Source organism: Polypterus senegalus, chromosome 2, assembly GCF_016835505.1.
Source record: "Polypterus senegalus isolate Bchr_013 chromosome 2, ASM1683550v1, whole genome shotgun sequence".
Lineage (NCBI taxonomy): Eukaryota > Metazoa > Chordata > Cladistia > Polypteriformes > Polypteridae > Polypterus > Polypterus senegalus.
In genome coordinates, this window is record NC_053155.1 from 3,246,353 (window position 1) to 3,263,806 (window position 17,454).

Below are 17,454 nucleotides of genomic sequence, written 5' to 3' on the forward strand. Positions count from 1 at the left end.
GGCTGTAATTTAGCAGGCCTTCTAAGACAGCTCGGTAAGGATAACAATTTGAACTCTGGGATATTAGGCGGTCTCCGAGGGTGACATCAACTTGGGAAAACAAACTGGCTATAGGGTAGTTGACAAATCCGACCTTTGCCCGGCAGGTATGTTAGTCCGTCAGCATTCACTATCTTTCCCCTTAGGTGTAGAAGAGTGTTATTCAAATCCAGGTAATCTTCCCCATTTCCGGCTATGAGAAATTCTAGCGGGGCTACTTCAGAGAGGGCTGAGAGTGGTGGGACTTCAACGTATATACTTTTATCTACACTCGTTGAGTGAAAGGCACCGTAAACAGATCCAGTTCAGATTTGACACACTCTTCGACATTCTGTGTACGAAAGCCATCTTTTCTTAAAAATGTCTCTCTTCTTTTGCTTGCTTTACTCTTGTTCCTCTTCTGACGACGTTTAGAGAATGCTGCAAAAATAGTGCGCTAGCCTTTTTAGCTGTCGGGGGCTGACGCGACCCCGGTGGTCTCTTGCGTTTTGTCTTTCTCATGACCATCAAGCCCGCTCCCTCCTGTTTTCTAGGACTCCACCTGCAGCACTGGATATAGCCCGGTGATCACATCTTTTACAATATTTTTAGCCGGATTTGATATGTGGTTTTGCGATGTCAAAGCCTTTTTTCAGGAGAGGTAAAGCTCTTCTAAACAGTCCTCGAAATATACCTCCAATCCCCCCACCATACATTACAGGGGATCCAGAGAATCCCGGTAAGCCGTTACCCGCTTGGGTCTGATAATATTGGATGTAAGGTGTCGGGTCCTGGTAAGACCTCATTGTATCAGTCGTGCATACAATGTCTGACGGTGCTGAAATGCAACTTCACTATCACCTTACCAAACTGAAATGGCACGTTTTTGTTCTGGTCCGTCTTTATTTCAATAGTCACAGTGTCAAAATGATTCTTGCTGACCGGTATAATGCGGTTTGTCATATGTGATGGTTGTAATTTTATTCGCCTGATCCTCTATATGAACACACCTCAAAAGGGGTACGTAGCTGTCTCCGACTCTCTGATGAGATACCATATCTCCATACACGCAAAGTGTAAAAGCCGGCCCTGATGTCGGGGGGAAAGGAGCCTTATAAGTTAAACCCGAGTCTGATCTGGATGCGCTCCTAATATTCGACCCAGCTGTCCTTTTAAGTGTATAGTTTCATCCTTTTCACCCGGTACCACGTAGACTCTTCTTCCACAGCATTATAACTGAATTTCAGGGTTCTCAGAAGGGCAAATCCAGCTGCAACATCGGTCAAAGTGGGCAGGCTTAAGGTTGTCGAATTCATAAAAGACAGTAGGTCGTGAATACCTTCGTAATAGCCGCATGGAATGTAGTAATGTTTTTTTACACCGGGGGCCGAAACGTAGAATTCATTATCTGGCTTGTCTATGGTATTCCACGTATGTGGGTACTGAACTTCTGCTAGACCGACTTCCCAAGAACCTTCTAATTCTATGGGTTTAGCAAGCTTCGTCATGAAATTGGAAATGGTGTTGTTAGAGAAAATGTCTGAGGAAGCGTTGCTCGGAAGTGTCACAAAAAAACTTTTGCGCTCCATCGTATACCGCTAGAGAATGAAGAGTCGATTAGGAGCCCTGTGGATTTTATTGAACATCTTGGGCCTGGCTCTCCGGTATCCAGCTGTTAAATTTTTCTGGCCAGCCGAGCCATTTGACTAAAATGAGTCGTTTTTTATTCTTAACTTTCCTGGCCAGTATTTTTTCGATCCTGTAAACGTCTGTGGACCCGACTTTAATTTTCTGTAATTCGGGGTCGTAAAAGGAACCTACAATCTCTTCACCGTCGTAGTCTTTCAGTTTGTACACCCCCGGGGCCCTAGGTACAAGTTCAGATACGGTAAAGATTTCATCTGAAAATGTCTGTTCATAACCTTTCTCAAAAGGATGTCTTGTTTTAGACACCCTAACCGTGTCTCCTACTTTAAACTTAAACAATGGCGGGCCTGGGGGGTTGGCGCACGTATAAATTTTGAAAACTTTCCAAGAATTTAACGTGTTTACATCGGAAGGAGCCATTTTATGCTTGATGATAACTTTTGTTGTAAGAGTATACTAAATCAGGCAATTTATCGATGTAGGTTCTCGTGTTATAAGCGCTGAAATATTTCCACATTTTAGATTTTAATGTCCGGTTAAATCTCTCCACCACGGAGGCCTTTAATTCGTTTCCAGTGGTGAAATGTTTTATTCCGATCTTCTTTAACAGCTTTTGAAAATCACGGTTGAAAAACTCTTTCCCCTTATCGGTCTGGAGTTTCTTTGGAGTACGCTCTGGCGCTCAGAATGTCTTGGAAGTCTCGTCACTTCCTTACCCGTTTTGTTCTTCAGGGGTCGTACCCACGCGTACTTAGAAAGTACGTCGATACATGTTAACAAATATTTATAACCCAGATTATGCTCGGTCACATTTGTCATGTCCGCTAAATCCATCTGCCATTGTGAGTCTATATCGGATACATAAACCTTATTTCTCCTAAAATGCCTTCTAGCGGGTTTGTGAATTGTATAAGCATATTGACGGATAACCAATCCGACACCTGTTGGTCATTACTTTTCTGACCGAAACCTCAAGAGCTCTTTTCAAAGAGTCTTTTCCCCAAAGCTACCAGGATTTGCGGGCTATAATAAACTTTTTCAAGTAACCCTCCATCCGACGGTGAAAGAAAAATGTCAATGGTTTAAAAATCAAAGGAGGATTTATTGGTAATTTTCAAAAACAGCAGTATTAAAAACATTTAAAAACATTTCATAGTACAGGCACATTGAGTTCAGACACTTCGTCTGATTTTTCTATATCATACTCCCCGTAAAACCCCAAAGGTGCATCGGTCATGTCTGGTACAGAAAAATGCCTTTTAGAGAAAGCATCGGCTATTTCACGTATTTTAGAGTAAGATGGATCGTCCATGTTGTGAAAGGCCTGTACAATAGCCTCGCTAATAGAATGTTCATTTTCCAGTTCATCTACAGCATTTTGAACAAATGAATGAACCTTGTGAAAAGGCGGAAAGATGTTAAAGCAGCCCAGAGTCTTTATGGCCAGGCTCCTGAGCCACGGTTTGCGGAAAACAGTCAGAACCTCTTGAAAACGACCAACACGATAAACAGAGTCTGCTGCGTCTGGCTGGGGTGATCAATGAAACAACCTTGACAGGTGCTTTTTAGGTCCCGATCGACTATTATGTCCAGTAGAGCCGCAATCAAACTCTTGATCAGTTTCAGAGTCTTTCGAAGTGTTTCACCCAGAGCCCGTCAGTTTGTTCAATGTCCATGCCCTCATAATCAGAATCCTGGGACGATGGCTTCCAAGAGGCCAGAGCCTCTACCAAGTCGTCCACAGTCTCTTCTTGATGCATGGTCTGCATGGCTATCTCCTCAGCGCCCGTCAGGCTCCCCAGAGTATCCTCAGCAGGGACAAAAAAGTCAGGTCCTGTACGGTTCTCCAGGAGACTGTCCAGCCAGTACATATCATCAGGAGCGGGTAACTGAGGTTCGGGCCAATAGATCTGGTCATTCGAGGGCATCAGAAGATCCGGCCAAGACGGTGGGTCTGAAGGTGAGTTGTTAGGAGCAGAGTACCCGGAGTTAGGTACGATGTCGTCGGGCCAAAACAGGTCGTTGACTGCCGCTGTCTGTTCCGTAGACCAACAGACCTGATCAGGTACGTAGCGGCAGGGTGCTGGTTGTTACCCGCCCAAAACACATCGTTGTCTGTCAGCATCTGGTCTGCCGCAGAGTAGCCGGGCTGTAGGTTAGGGTCGATCACATCGTCGGGAGTAGAGTAGGCGGTGTTGGTTTGAAGGTTAGCCGGCCAAAACAGGTAGTCAGCGGCGGACGTATGTTCCATACCCCCGGAGCTTGGTTCTTCGGAGCGCATCAAAATGTTGAGGACTTCTGCCACCTCAGAGGCCGAGAGAACAGGGAGACGACCGGCCCAGCTAGCACCAGCTTCGGAAGGGTAGTTAGTTGAAGACATCTCGATAAGGTTTTAGGTTAATGTAGACTATGGAAAAGACCTCTGTATTTATCTCCACTCACTTAGGGGGCGGTTGACTCCCAGTTTTCTTCCTCCTCCTCCGAGCATGAATTATTCAACATGCTAAACTCCTCCTCCAATTTTCTTTTAATTCTTTTCATCTGGTCGGATAGTTTTCCTTGATAAATAGCTTCATCAATATTTGGCATAAGAGCTTTAAAAAAACTCCAGTCTTTTATAGAAAAATTAATTTCACTCACTCGATCCTTTATCACATTTTCTTTATCTTCCTCTTCGTGACCGGCATCGTTATATTCGGGTAGGATAGGCTCCTTCTTGGAAACGGCGATCGTGAGCTGTCCCTCTGCATTTCTTTTTACCTCTACCCGGCACAAAGCACAGTTAGAATCGTACCAGACAGAGCTGAAGCGTGGTTCCCGTAACTCCCGTAAGGCCCTGTTGGCTTTCAGTTTCTTAGGAGCGTTCACAAGACCGTCCATTCTGTTTGCTTTTGTGTGTCGTAGCGTTTTCACTAAGTGAGTAGAATTTTATACAAGAACTCTTTCATTTCCTCCCACAGTCGGGGTTGGGAAGGGGTGGAGCGATATGCCTCTCCCTAACCCTATAGGCGGATAGAGAGATAAAGGCGTAACTCGGGGGCGTGAGTATTGTTAATGGGGAGTGATAAGTGTCCGGTTTATGAAAAACCCAACCTAAAAGGCGGGGTTTAGAGATGATCAAGTATGACGGTCCAACCCCAGGGCGGGTATAGTTCATACTTTTATATTTTCATATTTACATAAATTATATTTTCATATTTTTATATTTCCATATATTTATATTTTCATATTTTCATAAATCATATTTTTATATATTTCATATTTCATATTTTCCAATTTCATAAATCATATTTTGGGGCGGGGCTTAATGTCATCCATCATATTTGGGGGCAGGGCTTAAAGTCATCAATCAAATACACACCTCTTTTGACACTTGCTGTCTATATGTACTACTTACAAGCTATAAAAACCTGGACATGGACACAAATAGACAAACAGACACAGGCATGGTCAGCAATAGAAATAAAATCCTGCAGTACTTCTTTATATTCCTTGCTTTGTGCCCCTATAAATGCAAGTTATCACCAATTTACTAACATCCCAATTGTGCTTCACTCACTCAGAATACGAACCAATGTAGAAAGCATTTTAAGATAGAGAAGCTTTTATCTGTGGCACCTCTGCACGATAACCATCTTTTTCCACCTTCTCAAATATACGTAGCTTTTAATGACTGGAAAAAATCTCTCTCTTTTAAAATTGTCCAAAATGTTTCCACGCCAAAATCCAACCTGAGAATGTTGCAATCGAGCTCCAGCCTCACTGGGTCACATGTTTTGCCTGCATCATATTAACATCATTTTGGACAAAAATCTTTAAATGCCTTTCAGACAGCCTTGGTGTCCCAATCCCTCCTAACCCACTAACTGCTGTGTTTGGTGGGCTCACAGAGGGGCTTAAAGTGGAGAAGGACAAACAAACTGTGATTGCCTTTACGTCACTATTGGCATGTAGACTTATCCTGCTCAACTGGAAGATTCCGAATACTCCTGTTCTAAGTCAGTAGGTAACTGATGTTATATATTATTTGAAATTGGAAAAAAATTAAATTCTCAAGTAGAGGGTCTGTATAAAACTTTTTCAAAACCTGTCAGGATCTAATCAATAACATTTTGGAATAAACATTTGCATTAAGGAAGCGGATTCTCTCCCCTCTTTTTTATCCTATTTATTTATTTATTTTTACTATTATTAAAATTTCACTCTGTTGGCCTAGCTCTCTTTCTCATGGCTGGAGGTTGATTTGTTTCGGACTTTGTTTTGTTAAACTTGACTTGCTTGTATGGAATGCTACTGGATTTTAATAAAATTTTAAAAAAGAAGACATGGAATGTTAAATAAACACTTTCACATAAGGTATGACGAAACAGTTGTGCTTTTATTCAGGAATAAAACCTGTGACGGATGGCCAAGGCCCATGCCCAGCCGGGACACCCCTGCTGCATATGTACCAGGGGAGCAAGCATGGGAGACACAAAATCTCCCCATGGACAATAGATGGCTGCCTCCCTGGGTTGCAGTGGTGCCTCGGACTCCCCCAGGGCTTAATGGAGGTAGGAGTTTTGTGCAGCCCTGTTGGGTTCTGCAGGCGCAGCCAGGGGGTGCTGCAGCAGGAGCTGCTGGACCCTTCTGGGCACTAGTTTCTCCACACCCGGATGTGCAGCTGCATGTCAGCAATCAAGCACCTGGAGCACTTCCAGATGCCCAATAAAAGGAGCCAACAACCACTCAACCACTCAACGTCCAGAGTCGGGTGGAGGAGGACAAGGTTGCCTGGGAGGAATGGTGGTGTGAGGAGAAGAAAGTGAGTGGTGTGTTGGTGCCTTGGGGACTGTGTTGTGGCTAGGGGGACATGGGGAAGACGTGCCCTTCAGCTGAAGAATAATAAAAGTTTATTTATTTTTTACGTGTGCCTCTGTGTCCAATCTATGTCGGGTCGAGTGCATATATAGCGCCTTTTTACAAACTGAATAAAAAAAATTATTCAAATGACATGTTGCTGAATGTGAACAGACTATGAAGTCCAGTAGTGTTTCCATATCAAGACGTTTTCATGCATGAGTGTGTGTTTGTGTGTGTTTCACATTCATTCAGTCATACCTGAAATAATAAACACACTTCTGTTGAGTTACTGTCTGTGTAGGTTTCTTGTTTGCTAAAATTAATATGAAATGGCAATTTAGGTCTGTGTGTCAGTAGACGTCACAGAAATGCGACTGGCGGTTATCAGCGGGCAATTTGTTGAGGTGGTAAGGCCATTCGAATTTCCTCACGTGTGTTGGGAAAAATAAGGTAATCAAGGGAAACAAGTTTGGTGGGGATTCCTGTGTTAATGGATCGTTTCTTGCTGTACCACCTCAGCTCAGGAAAAGTTATTTTGGGAAATTCTTCAAGGTGGCCACTTCCAAAAAGAAAGAGGACTCGATACCCAAGTGAGACGATCTTCTCTCTGGTCTTAGATAGTTTGTGTTTGTTACGTTCACCGTAAACTTTGTGTTTTGTTTTGCTCTTTATTTCTTTCCTTTTCATGCTGCTTATTTAACTGTTGGCTGGTATCTATCACCATGGCAATATCCCAGAAATTGTCACATCTGACTATACTGTACAAAGGTCTTCAATATTGCAGTATGCATATGACGTCTGTTTTATTCCTTCCAGTTTCTTATACGTGCCCCAGATGGAGACAGGGTTCACATCAAGGATGACACAACAGAGAGACAGAAGAAAAACCAGTAAACTACGTTATGTGTCAGCACCACACATGATGGCAGTCAACTGGGATTGAAATGTGGAGATCACCTCTCATTCATTTATTGGTTATTAATGACAGAGTATTTCAGTGTAGTGAGACATAAAAGATCGACTTGACTTTTAATAAGCTGTTCATGCAGGACACCATAAGAGCAGAGTAATCAGACTGTAGATAAGGGGACTGAGGGGACAGCAGCCAGGTGGGCAAAGAACTGACTTGACAAAGAGAGCAAGACATTGGGCTTTTCAGAGTTCTGAGGTGAAATCAATTCAATTAAATGTTAACAAATATACATGAAGTAAGAGAGCTCCTCAGTATAATTACACAATGGAAGGTCTGCACTAGAAAGTGTAACTTGTGATGAAGACTTGTGGCTCTTTGTGTACTCATCACCATCCTCAGCTAGTAGAGATTAGTGAAGGCTAGTGAGAAGCTGAGTTATATAGTGTCCATGATGTGTGAAGTATAAATCAAGAAGAGAATCTCCATCACATGAAGAACACACTTGTGAGTCCAGTTCAGGAATATTGTGTGCAGTGCTGGTCTCCATATTAGAGAAATGAACAAACAGCATCAAAGAAAGACGAGGGAAGAGAGACTGGACTGTGGGATTTGAAGGATTTGAATCTTATGAGTTTTAGAATAGAAATATTAGGAGGTGATATGACAGAGATGTTTGAAAAGCAGAGACTCAGAGACTTTTATACATTTTGACAATTTTAGGGGAATATGAAAAGACATTTTGTGTTGGTTTGAATGGCCTATCCTTCTCATGTTGTAAAAACTCCTCAGATCTTTTGAATTTCTTTTTAAATGTTCTCAGGTCCCACACATCCCAATCTGACTAGGTTTCCTGTAAGGAGCTTCCCTCACCTGCATGAAGTGGACGTGATCCTTGTTGTCAAAAAGCTCCTTCAGCTCAGTGTCTCTCTTCTTCAGCTCCTCAATCTCCTTCTCTAGTTGTTCCATGACTCTTTCAGCCTTCTCTATTTCTCTCTTCTCTTGTTCTCTGATCCTCTCAAACAAGTTCTTCTGAGCTTCTTCAATGCAGTGGATCAGATCAATGAAGCTTTTCTCATTTTCCTTTACCTCTCTTTCCACAGATATCTGATTGAATAAAGAAAGACATTGAATTGAGTCACATAATAAGAATTACCAGTCATGAAACACTTTGTGGGCATTTTAATGTTGTAAAGGATAGTTTGGATTGGCTGGCATCCTGGTCAAGATGTTTGGTGGTACCTCACTGAAACAACAGACTAGAATAATGGGAGGGCAGTCAGAGAATTATTAGCCAGGACAACATGTTCATCTAGTATTCTGGGTGGCAGGGTGTCTGCAAGGGTGAATGGGATATGACATCTGAACAGTCAGCCCTTTAGAGGTCCTTTAGAGATATTAGAAGGACCTACTGAGGGGACAGTTCAATTATCCTATGAGGACTATAACACAGAAGGGATTCTCTCGTGTTTCTCTTATGTACTGGAAGTACCACAGGGTCTCTTAGTAAAAATTGTCTCTCCAGCCCAGCCAGGTGAAATGGACATGGAATTAGAGAAGAAGAAGAAGATGATGATGATGATGATGATGATGATGATGATGATGATGATTCTGGGTATTGTAAACAAATGCCTGTGTGATGGAAGGTAATTGTGTGAAAATTAGAGTCTTTAGAACCAGAGACGTGTGTGGGGTAGTTTTGTTCTGGTTTGGTTTGGTTCTGGTTTGATGCTCCCTGTTGGTGACAATATCAGACATAAATGGAGATATTACACACAAGTGTGTTGTGGTTGGTAAGGGAATTCTGATTTAATTTCATTTCATGAACTCTTGGCTTATTTATTGTCCCTCTTTTTTCCAATGTCAAACTCAGGGCTGAGTCTTCATTTCTAGTTCACTTATTAACTTTTTTATTATTACTGATAGCCTTTGCTACTATGGCTTATATTTGAATGGCTCACCCAGGTGTTGTAGGGGGTGTTAGTGTGCACTCCAAAGTGGCATAGGACACAGCACTGGCTAGAGCAGTGACAGGTAGGTCACAGTCTGATGTAAGTGTAAGGTAAGCAGTACACACTGTCTAAGCTCATTAACCACAAAGCTGGAGATGTCCACCTGTTTTCAAGACCTTGTATTGTTAGGAGTTGACTCAGGTAATCCTGAGATACCAGGCAGGAATGATAAACCCTAAAGGTTGACCTCCACACCAGCCCACAGAAAGAGGGAAGTAGTGATAGTTGGGGATTCAAATATTAGGGGAGATGAGATGAAGGTTTGTTCCAGAGACTCATGCGATGTGTTACCTTCCTGGCTGACAGCTGTCATTGTCATTGTTATCTACAGAGTGCCAGATCTGCCAGACAAACTTAAAGAATAAAGCTGAGGAGCAGAACTGACAAAGTGATCATCTCAAAAAGTCTATTTGTGCCTTGTGGCAGTCCAGGAAGACTGAGGGGATAAGAAGATGCAACACATACCTGTAAGATTAACATGTATCTCTTTTTTATTATCATTAATAAATAAAATACTAAGCAACACATGTTAAGAAAAGGAGTGTTAGTGAGCGGTCAGCATGGGTTTAGACGGGTGAGTTCAGGTTTCACTAATTTAGGGTCCTACTGTCTGAATCTGCAATGAAATAACAAGAAGCACTGTTGACAGTGAAATACTATGGAGGATAAAATAAAATGTCTTCTGTCCTTCTGCCTGCTCCTACACGTCATCACCAGTGAAGCTTTGCTGGCTTTTCTAGTTTTCATTTATTTCTCATGTCCATAATTTGAAGGGTCGTCTTAATTCAACTCACTTTTATCTGCTCCACCACATTTCTCATCTCCTTCATTTTCTTCTCTCTCTCCTCAAGTCTCCTCCTGATTTCTCTCCATGTTGCCCCCAACTGTTTCTGTTTGGACACACAAGAGGACACACATGGTCTTATCAACATTTACTTTCACAGTTTGAGCTCTTGTTCTCTTTGTGAGTCCTGAAATTTTTACAACACATTTGTTTTGCATTTTGTGGCACAACTAACTTTTTTTGTCACACTTGCCTTCATATTGACACTCGAGGTGATCCACAGATTTGACTCAATAAATATGAATAGCAACACAAGATTAAAAGAAAAGTTTAACTTACCAGTAAGAGTGAAGATGAAGTTTGAGCTTGAAAAGAGTGACAAATGAATAAAAGAGTTTGAAGGCACACTGATGGAGAAGATATGGGATTTCAGAACCCAGGAGGACATGGACACGTAGTGGCAGCAATGGTAGGACCTACAACATCATCTGATCACCAAAGTTAGACTCGTGAGATCATTGTGATGTGTTTTGTCATTTTTCTGAGTCAGTTGAGATAAGTGAAGTTACTAAGACGTGTTTGTGATCAGTTCAGTAAGAAGGTAAATGCCCTAAAAATTATATTTTTGTAATTTATGTTGCTTACCCCATCATGTTGTGTAGTGATGACTGATCTCATGTTTTCATGGAGAACAAAATCTTCAGAGACAATCACACAAAAGTGATCGGGTTTTGTTTGGCATGTGAGAGAATTCACAGAGTGGAGATCACTCTTATTCAATAGACTGTCATGAAATTCACTCAATAGATTTAATACACGTGACCGTGATCTGAGATACCGAGCACCATATCATTAACATAAAGAAACAACTTTTTTCTTGTAAGCCTTTCCCTTCTAATAATTGTTAGCATTGACAGCTTCCAAAGGTGGATAGGCAGGAATTCAAATACAATCATAACAACATTGGTGTAATCCGCCCCCCCACACACCCTGTCTGTTTCCACATTGTAAACTGAAATAGTGAAAATGAATTTTATTAACGCAAAGACTTCTCAACTACAGTTCCCACACACCCTTCCTACATTCACGACACATGTACTTGTTGCAGTGTACACACCTCTCTGTGCTATGGTTCCTATTACACTGAATGAGCACCTTGACATTGTACTTTCTTCCCTATATAAATAATATTCGAGTATAGCGCGTCTCCAAATAAATCACATTTGAGTATAGCGCGTCTCCAAATAAATCACATTCGAGTATAGCGCGTCTCCAAATAAATCACATTCGAGTTATAGCGCGTCTTTATGTGAAAACAGCATTGTCAGATTGTGGGGGCGGGGGGTGGGTCGTGAACGCGACTGAGAGAATGGAACTGAATTAAAAAAAAAAAGCTAACCTTTACAATTATCTTGCTTTTACACTGGCTCTTACAGACTGACTGAAATCAAATGTATGTTTTTATTCTAAAATAGTTCAGTACATGCAATATTATTTGAAAAAGAACAGCGTCAGATCGGGTTTGAATACACGCTGACGCTGTTACAGAAGGAGTCAGCTTATTCAGTGCAGCAGTTTTAACGCACAGTACATGTAATATTATTTGAAAATGAATAGCGTCAGATAGGGCGCATATTCAAATTTGATCTGACGCTGTTCGTTTTCAAATAATATTGCATTAGTGCGATGATGTTTTTACATATATTGTCTCTTTCATTCATCTTGCGGTTTGTAATCAGTGACCGCGTGTTTTTTCCCCGATCTTGCCAGTTCGCACATGTTGCTGTATGGTGCTGTTTCTTTTGTACTCCAGGACATGCAGAGGACAGAATAGTACAGAGCAGTAAGTTCAGCGCTATATGAAATCAGACAGACAGACAGGCAGAGAATGCACTAGATATATAAATAAACAGGGAAGGCACTGTATAATAGATATATAAAAAACAGCTAAGGGGATAGATATATAGATAGGTAGGTAGGAAGGAAAGGCACTATATGATAGGCAGACAGGGAAGCTCCTATATAATAATAAAATTACTGTTATTACTATATAGATAGACAGGGAGTTCAGGCAGGCAGAACGGCGAAGGTTAAAAATAAATGAATTTTCTCCCCAGTGGGGAACCTTTACAAGTGTCATAAATTACACCGGCTGTTACAGACTGAAATCAAATGTATGCTTTTATTCTAAAACAGTAAGACTAAGAGCAGTTTACTTCTCAAAACGGAGGGGTGCAGGATCAAACTCACGACCTTTTGATTCCCAGTTGCGAGCTGATTCTATTGCACTACGGAGGAAGTCATAATAAATGGGTGTCAATGTTGCATGTTAAGGCGACTTTTTGTTTCTGCGGTTATATTTTTGAATAAAAGCGCAATTGTGTTAGATTTGTATCTTTTGTGAAATTATTTCTTTGATACTTCAGGCTTCATACATTATATAGTTTATGCCTACATTTTGTCATCTACTAGTAGAATATAAAAAACATTTCTGTTTTAACAAAGTGTTTACACAGATTAATGTAGAAACGGAACAGACATGAAATGCGTGTGTTCCAAACAATGATCTATTATTTCCACTCTAAAACTCCACTTCACTCCCAGATAATCAATCAAGGCATGAGCTGAGAGAAGTTTGTGCATGTTCTAAATTGGTGGGGGGATGGAATAGCCGGCTGCTTGCAGCCTGATTTTTATCAGCACATTTAGATGACAAAAGACGCTGGTGGAGAGCTGTGAATGATTTTAAGAAGCGATTTAAGGTGGGACGGAATTACGAGTTTTTTCGTAGGCTCTGGTAATTCTAGTGTTAAAAGGCCTGAAATCAGCCACATGCACACTGAAATTGTTTAAAATTCACAAAGAAGACAATGGAAGTAAGCAGCTAAACACACTTACTGTGTATGTGGCAGCACCCTGGATTGTCTCCATTCATTTGGTAAAAGCTTGAGGTATTGAATGACGTTTTTAATGACACTGCATGGTGACTTCCTGTGTTTATCCTTGCTGTAACATGATCCTGCTAAACACACCTTAAGAGGGCTGGAATGTTAGATATTTCTGTGAGTAGCCCACATGCCACTCATACCCCTGCCAGGGACCCGTTCTGGTCTGTAGTTTCTGTAGTTTGTCCACCACAGCATTAGATACTCAAAAGACAAACTGATTAGAGCAGACAAATACTCAGCTTGGCGTAATGAACTCGCTCGGCTGTTTATGGGTAATGCCTGGTATCCCATCCTGGACTGTTTCATGCCCTGCCCAAGGTTTCACCAGGATAGGCTTCAGCACACTACTCTAAGTCCTTGGAAAATCAGGTTTATAAGATGGATGAAGAGATTTCTCTGTTACACTGCATTTATAAATCCCTTAACTCTTGTTATTTAATTTGTTTTAATTAAACACCAAATCCCACTCACCTCTTTTTCTTCTCTTTCCGTCTCCAGCTCTACTATTTCATGACCTTTATGTCCAGTCACCACACACATCATGCAGATACACGAATCATCAGTTTTGCAAAATATTTCCAGAGTTTTCTGATGTTTTGCACAGAGTTTCCTCCTCAGATTTCCATCAGGATCAACCAGCTTGTGGTCCTTCCAGGCCGCTACCTCATAGTGGGGCTGCAGGTGAGGCTGACAGAAGGAGATCATGCAGCTTAGACAGGACTTCACCGCTTTGAACTTCTTCCCAGTACAGGCATCACACTCCACATCTCCAGGGCCAGCATAATTCTGAGATGGAGAAGAACTGTGTCCTGTCTTCTTTAGTTTCTCCACAATTTCATTCAGCACAGTGTTTCTTCTTAGTGGCGGCCTCAGATTGAAGATTTCTCTGCACTGAGGACAGCGGCACACTTGGCTCTGATCCCAGTAGTCAGTGAGGCACTTCAGACAGAAACTGTGACCACAATGCAGTGACACGGGGTCAGTCAGGATGTCCAGACACACCGAGCAAGTAAACTCGTCCTGTGATACAAACAGCTGAGCTTTGTCCATCATCAGTCTGAGGAGAAACAGGCAGAGAGAATCAGTCAGACAGACAAGGAAGTGACTTGTGAAGAAATGATAGTGAAAGTTCGTCTGTGCTCAGTGAGGAGGAGGAGGAGAGAAACCTGAGACCTGACAGAACATCTGAGGAGACACTGAGGGTGAACAGCTAATGTGAGACAGGAGCCCAGAGAGTGAAGATCACAATGTGACAATATGACATACACTGACAGACGAGATGCACTTTCCCACGGTGTGTGTTAAAGTTTAATTCACTTAAGTATATATTATTTATTTATTTATTATATAGTGAAGTCCACATTAGAGATGCTGGATGTTCTCCAGATATTCAGATTTTCTTGGCTTTTCAGTTAAGCATTTTACTTTAGAATTCTAACCTCCTGACGTCACAGTCAGCTCGGCCTCCTTAGATGCATACTGTTAGTTTCAAGAAGGCTTGTGAAAAGTTTACCTGACCTGATCTTGAACCTGTTACACAGTGTGGTGTAGCGGGTCCACAGCTCATGTCAAATAGGCCACTTTTTAAATAACTAATCACCATCTTCGTGGCTTATAGGGAGGGCATGGTAGTGTGGCCAGAAGCTGTTCCCAGGGAAGTTCGTGATGCGGGCGGTCCTCGCTTAAGTACACAGGTGAGGAGTCGTCCGCAGTCGTAATTGTTGCCGGGAGCTACTTATTGCCACACCTGATCCATGTCCTCGTGATAAATAGAAGCGTGAGGCGGCTAGAAGGGGTGAATGAAAAAAGACAAGGAATAAATGAATGGAGGTTTCAGGAGAAGAAGGCAGGAAGCAGAGAGAGGAAAGCAAGATAGTGAGAACGAGCGAGCGCAGGATCGGGGGCAGCTGAGCAGTGAGCCTGGGTGTTTGGCCAGCACCCGAGAAGCAGTCGATTGTGGTCACTAACACTGAGCATTTTATGAAGAGTGTTTCATGTTTTAGTGAAGCCCATCGGAGCCAGGGATTGGTGAGGCAAACAAACCAGCAGAAGAAGTTAGAATGAAGGTCAGCTGCAGGTAGGGTGGCTTCCCTGGTGCACAGCCTGGACGGGAGAAGCAGGGGAGTCACCAGTAGAAGAAAGGCACCGGGCTGTTTTGTTTAAAGGGACAGCTTCCAGCCATTGGTTTAACCTCGTTGTTTTTAAAAGTTTTTTTTCTAATGGATTTTAACCTCCACGATGTCACCTCTGTTTTAATGGATTATTTTATTTAAGGATTGAGAAGCACTGCATTTTATTTTGGACACTGACTTGTTTTGTTTGTTGATTTTAAATAAAAGCATTTGGAACTTTTTGCACCATCCCCTTGTTTCATTGTTTGTACCTCATTGCCTAGCTCATCGGTGACATTACCGACGGTGTCGGGTTACAGAGTTCCCAGAAACAAGATGGAAGCATGGAGCAGAACCCGCATCGTCACACAGGTACGCAACCAAACATGACAAAGGTGGTCTTCAGCTGGCTGTTTTACTTGCTACTTAGAGTTCAGATGTAGCTTATTTCAGATGAACAGTTTGATGTCCAATGCTGTGTACAGTTCTATGTCGTCATTTTGGAGTTAGAACAGAGAACTCTCCCTGTGGTGGAGGGCACTCTTGGTGTCCACTACATGGTTCTTGTCTCATCTGGTTGAACTGTGACAATACCCACCCTCCCCATTGTGGCAGCACAGGCTTTCAGGGTGGTGATTGGCAGCTGAAGTGCACAGTAAGGAAGTCTACACCATCAAAGCTCCAGGACAACACTGTTTGCTGACATTTTTCACGCATGTCCATCAGCTGAATTTGAGAGCCCTCAGTGGAGGTACCTGAATCTGTCTTAAAGGTTTAGAAAGAGGCCTCTAGCTGGACAGTCCAAATGACAGCCAGTCTGTGCCCACTGTCTCATCACTTCAGCCAAGGGTGTAGCCGTCCCCAAGCTTTGAGGCATGAACCTCCGATAAGACCCCACCATACCCTGGGACCTCATTTTCACTCACAGTTTCTTTTGTTCATTTTCTCTTTCTGTTATTTCATCAACTTCTCTTCATTAGTTGATTTTCTTAATTGTTTCCTGAGATGTGATTCTAAGACGCTGAGGTACACAATAATCGTTCTGAGCTCAGGTGCCTTCAGTAGTTCCAGCTCAGTACCTTCTATGCTGTATGTGAAGCAGTGCTGTATCTAAGTGGAGATGAGTTCTAGAGTCCTTCAAGGTGCATCAGCCGACCGTACGCATTGTTAATTCTTCAATCTGTTTCAGTGTTTTCTGCCTTTTAATGTCGTATTTTAACAACAGTGTGGGGTATTTTAGGTAAATGTGCCCTCCTATGGTGCCCTCACACTGCCTGTGAGGTCTTTCAATTCTGGTTGTTTCTCTGTGTGACGTAAGCAGCATCATCTTTGAAGAGGTCTGCACAGTGAAAGATCAGGGCCTGCGTTTAGATGAGGAAGTTGTCATTGTTTTGTTCAGCTGCTTGTGTTCTTTAATATTATTTTCCTGAGATCTGAAATGGAAAGAGGACAGAACTGTAGAATTGTTGAATTTACCTACCAAGACCTTTCTGGTAATAATTCAGTTTAGGTATTGCCAGAATGTGTCTACTACTCATTTACTATTATGTGACAAGACCACAAGAAACACTTCTTTGGGTCTTCATAACACTTGCTAAGCATCAGTGAAGTGTTTATTCATCTCTGCAGTATGGCCTGCTAACAGAACTTCACTTTGGTGGTCTGAGGTGGCTTACCACAGACGTGTTTAAGACCTGTGAATCCTTTATATCCATAATCGATGTGTCCACCATGACGATACTCCACACTGCACTTAAGTGAATGACCACCAGACTGATGCTTTGTGAATGTCAGTAAGAACAGAAGAAGCCTTTGTGAAGGTCTTGTGACTTAACAGGATTCAAGCAATGGAGACGTTTCTGCAGTGTGTTTGTAATTGTGGACTTAAGTGGCAGTGAGATTAAAAAAACATAACCAACATAGCCAAATTACTGAGTGATGGCAGAAAGAAAAAGAAAGAAAGAAAGAAAGAAATAAAGATATCACTGAGTGGATGGGTTTATAGCTCAGTAAGAGTTTACCAAATTTAAATCAGAAGTGAATTTGCCAGGAATGAGTTCAAGAGCAATTCATCTAGTTATAGGTTCAAGTTCAAAGTCTTGACGAGGCTGACAATTAACTCAGAGACTTTGAAATTTAAAATTCACTTGGCTTGGTGAGGAATGAACAAACACTGATATGG

General features: G+C 42.0%; 1 protein-coding gene across 1 annotated transcript in view; it reads right to left on the minus strand.

Moving 5' to 3' along the window:
- Positions 1 to 14,238, minus strand: part of LOC120524123 (NACHT, LRR and PYD domains-containing protein 3-like) — a 156,550-nt gene extending 142,312 nt beyond the window's left edge. The window contains exons 1-3 of the mRNA XM_039746000.1: positions 13,633 to 14,238; positions 10,224 to 10,319; positions 8,291 to 8,524 (exon numbers count right to left, since the gene is read on the minus strand). Of these exons, the coding sequence (XP_039601934.1) occupies positions 8,291 to 8,524; positions 10,224 to 10,319; positions 13,633 to 14,214 (912 nt within the window). The 5' untranslated portion in view covers positions 14,215 to 14,238. The remainder of the gene's footprint in view (positions 1 to 8,290; positions 8,525 to 10,223; positions 10,320 to 13,632) is intronic.
- Positions 14,239 to 17,454: the final 3,216 nt, after the last annotated feature.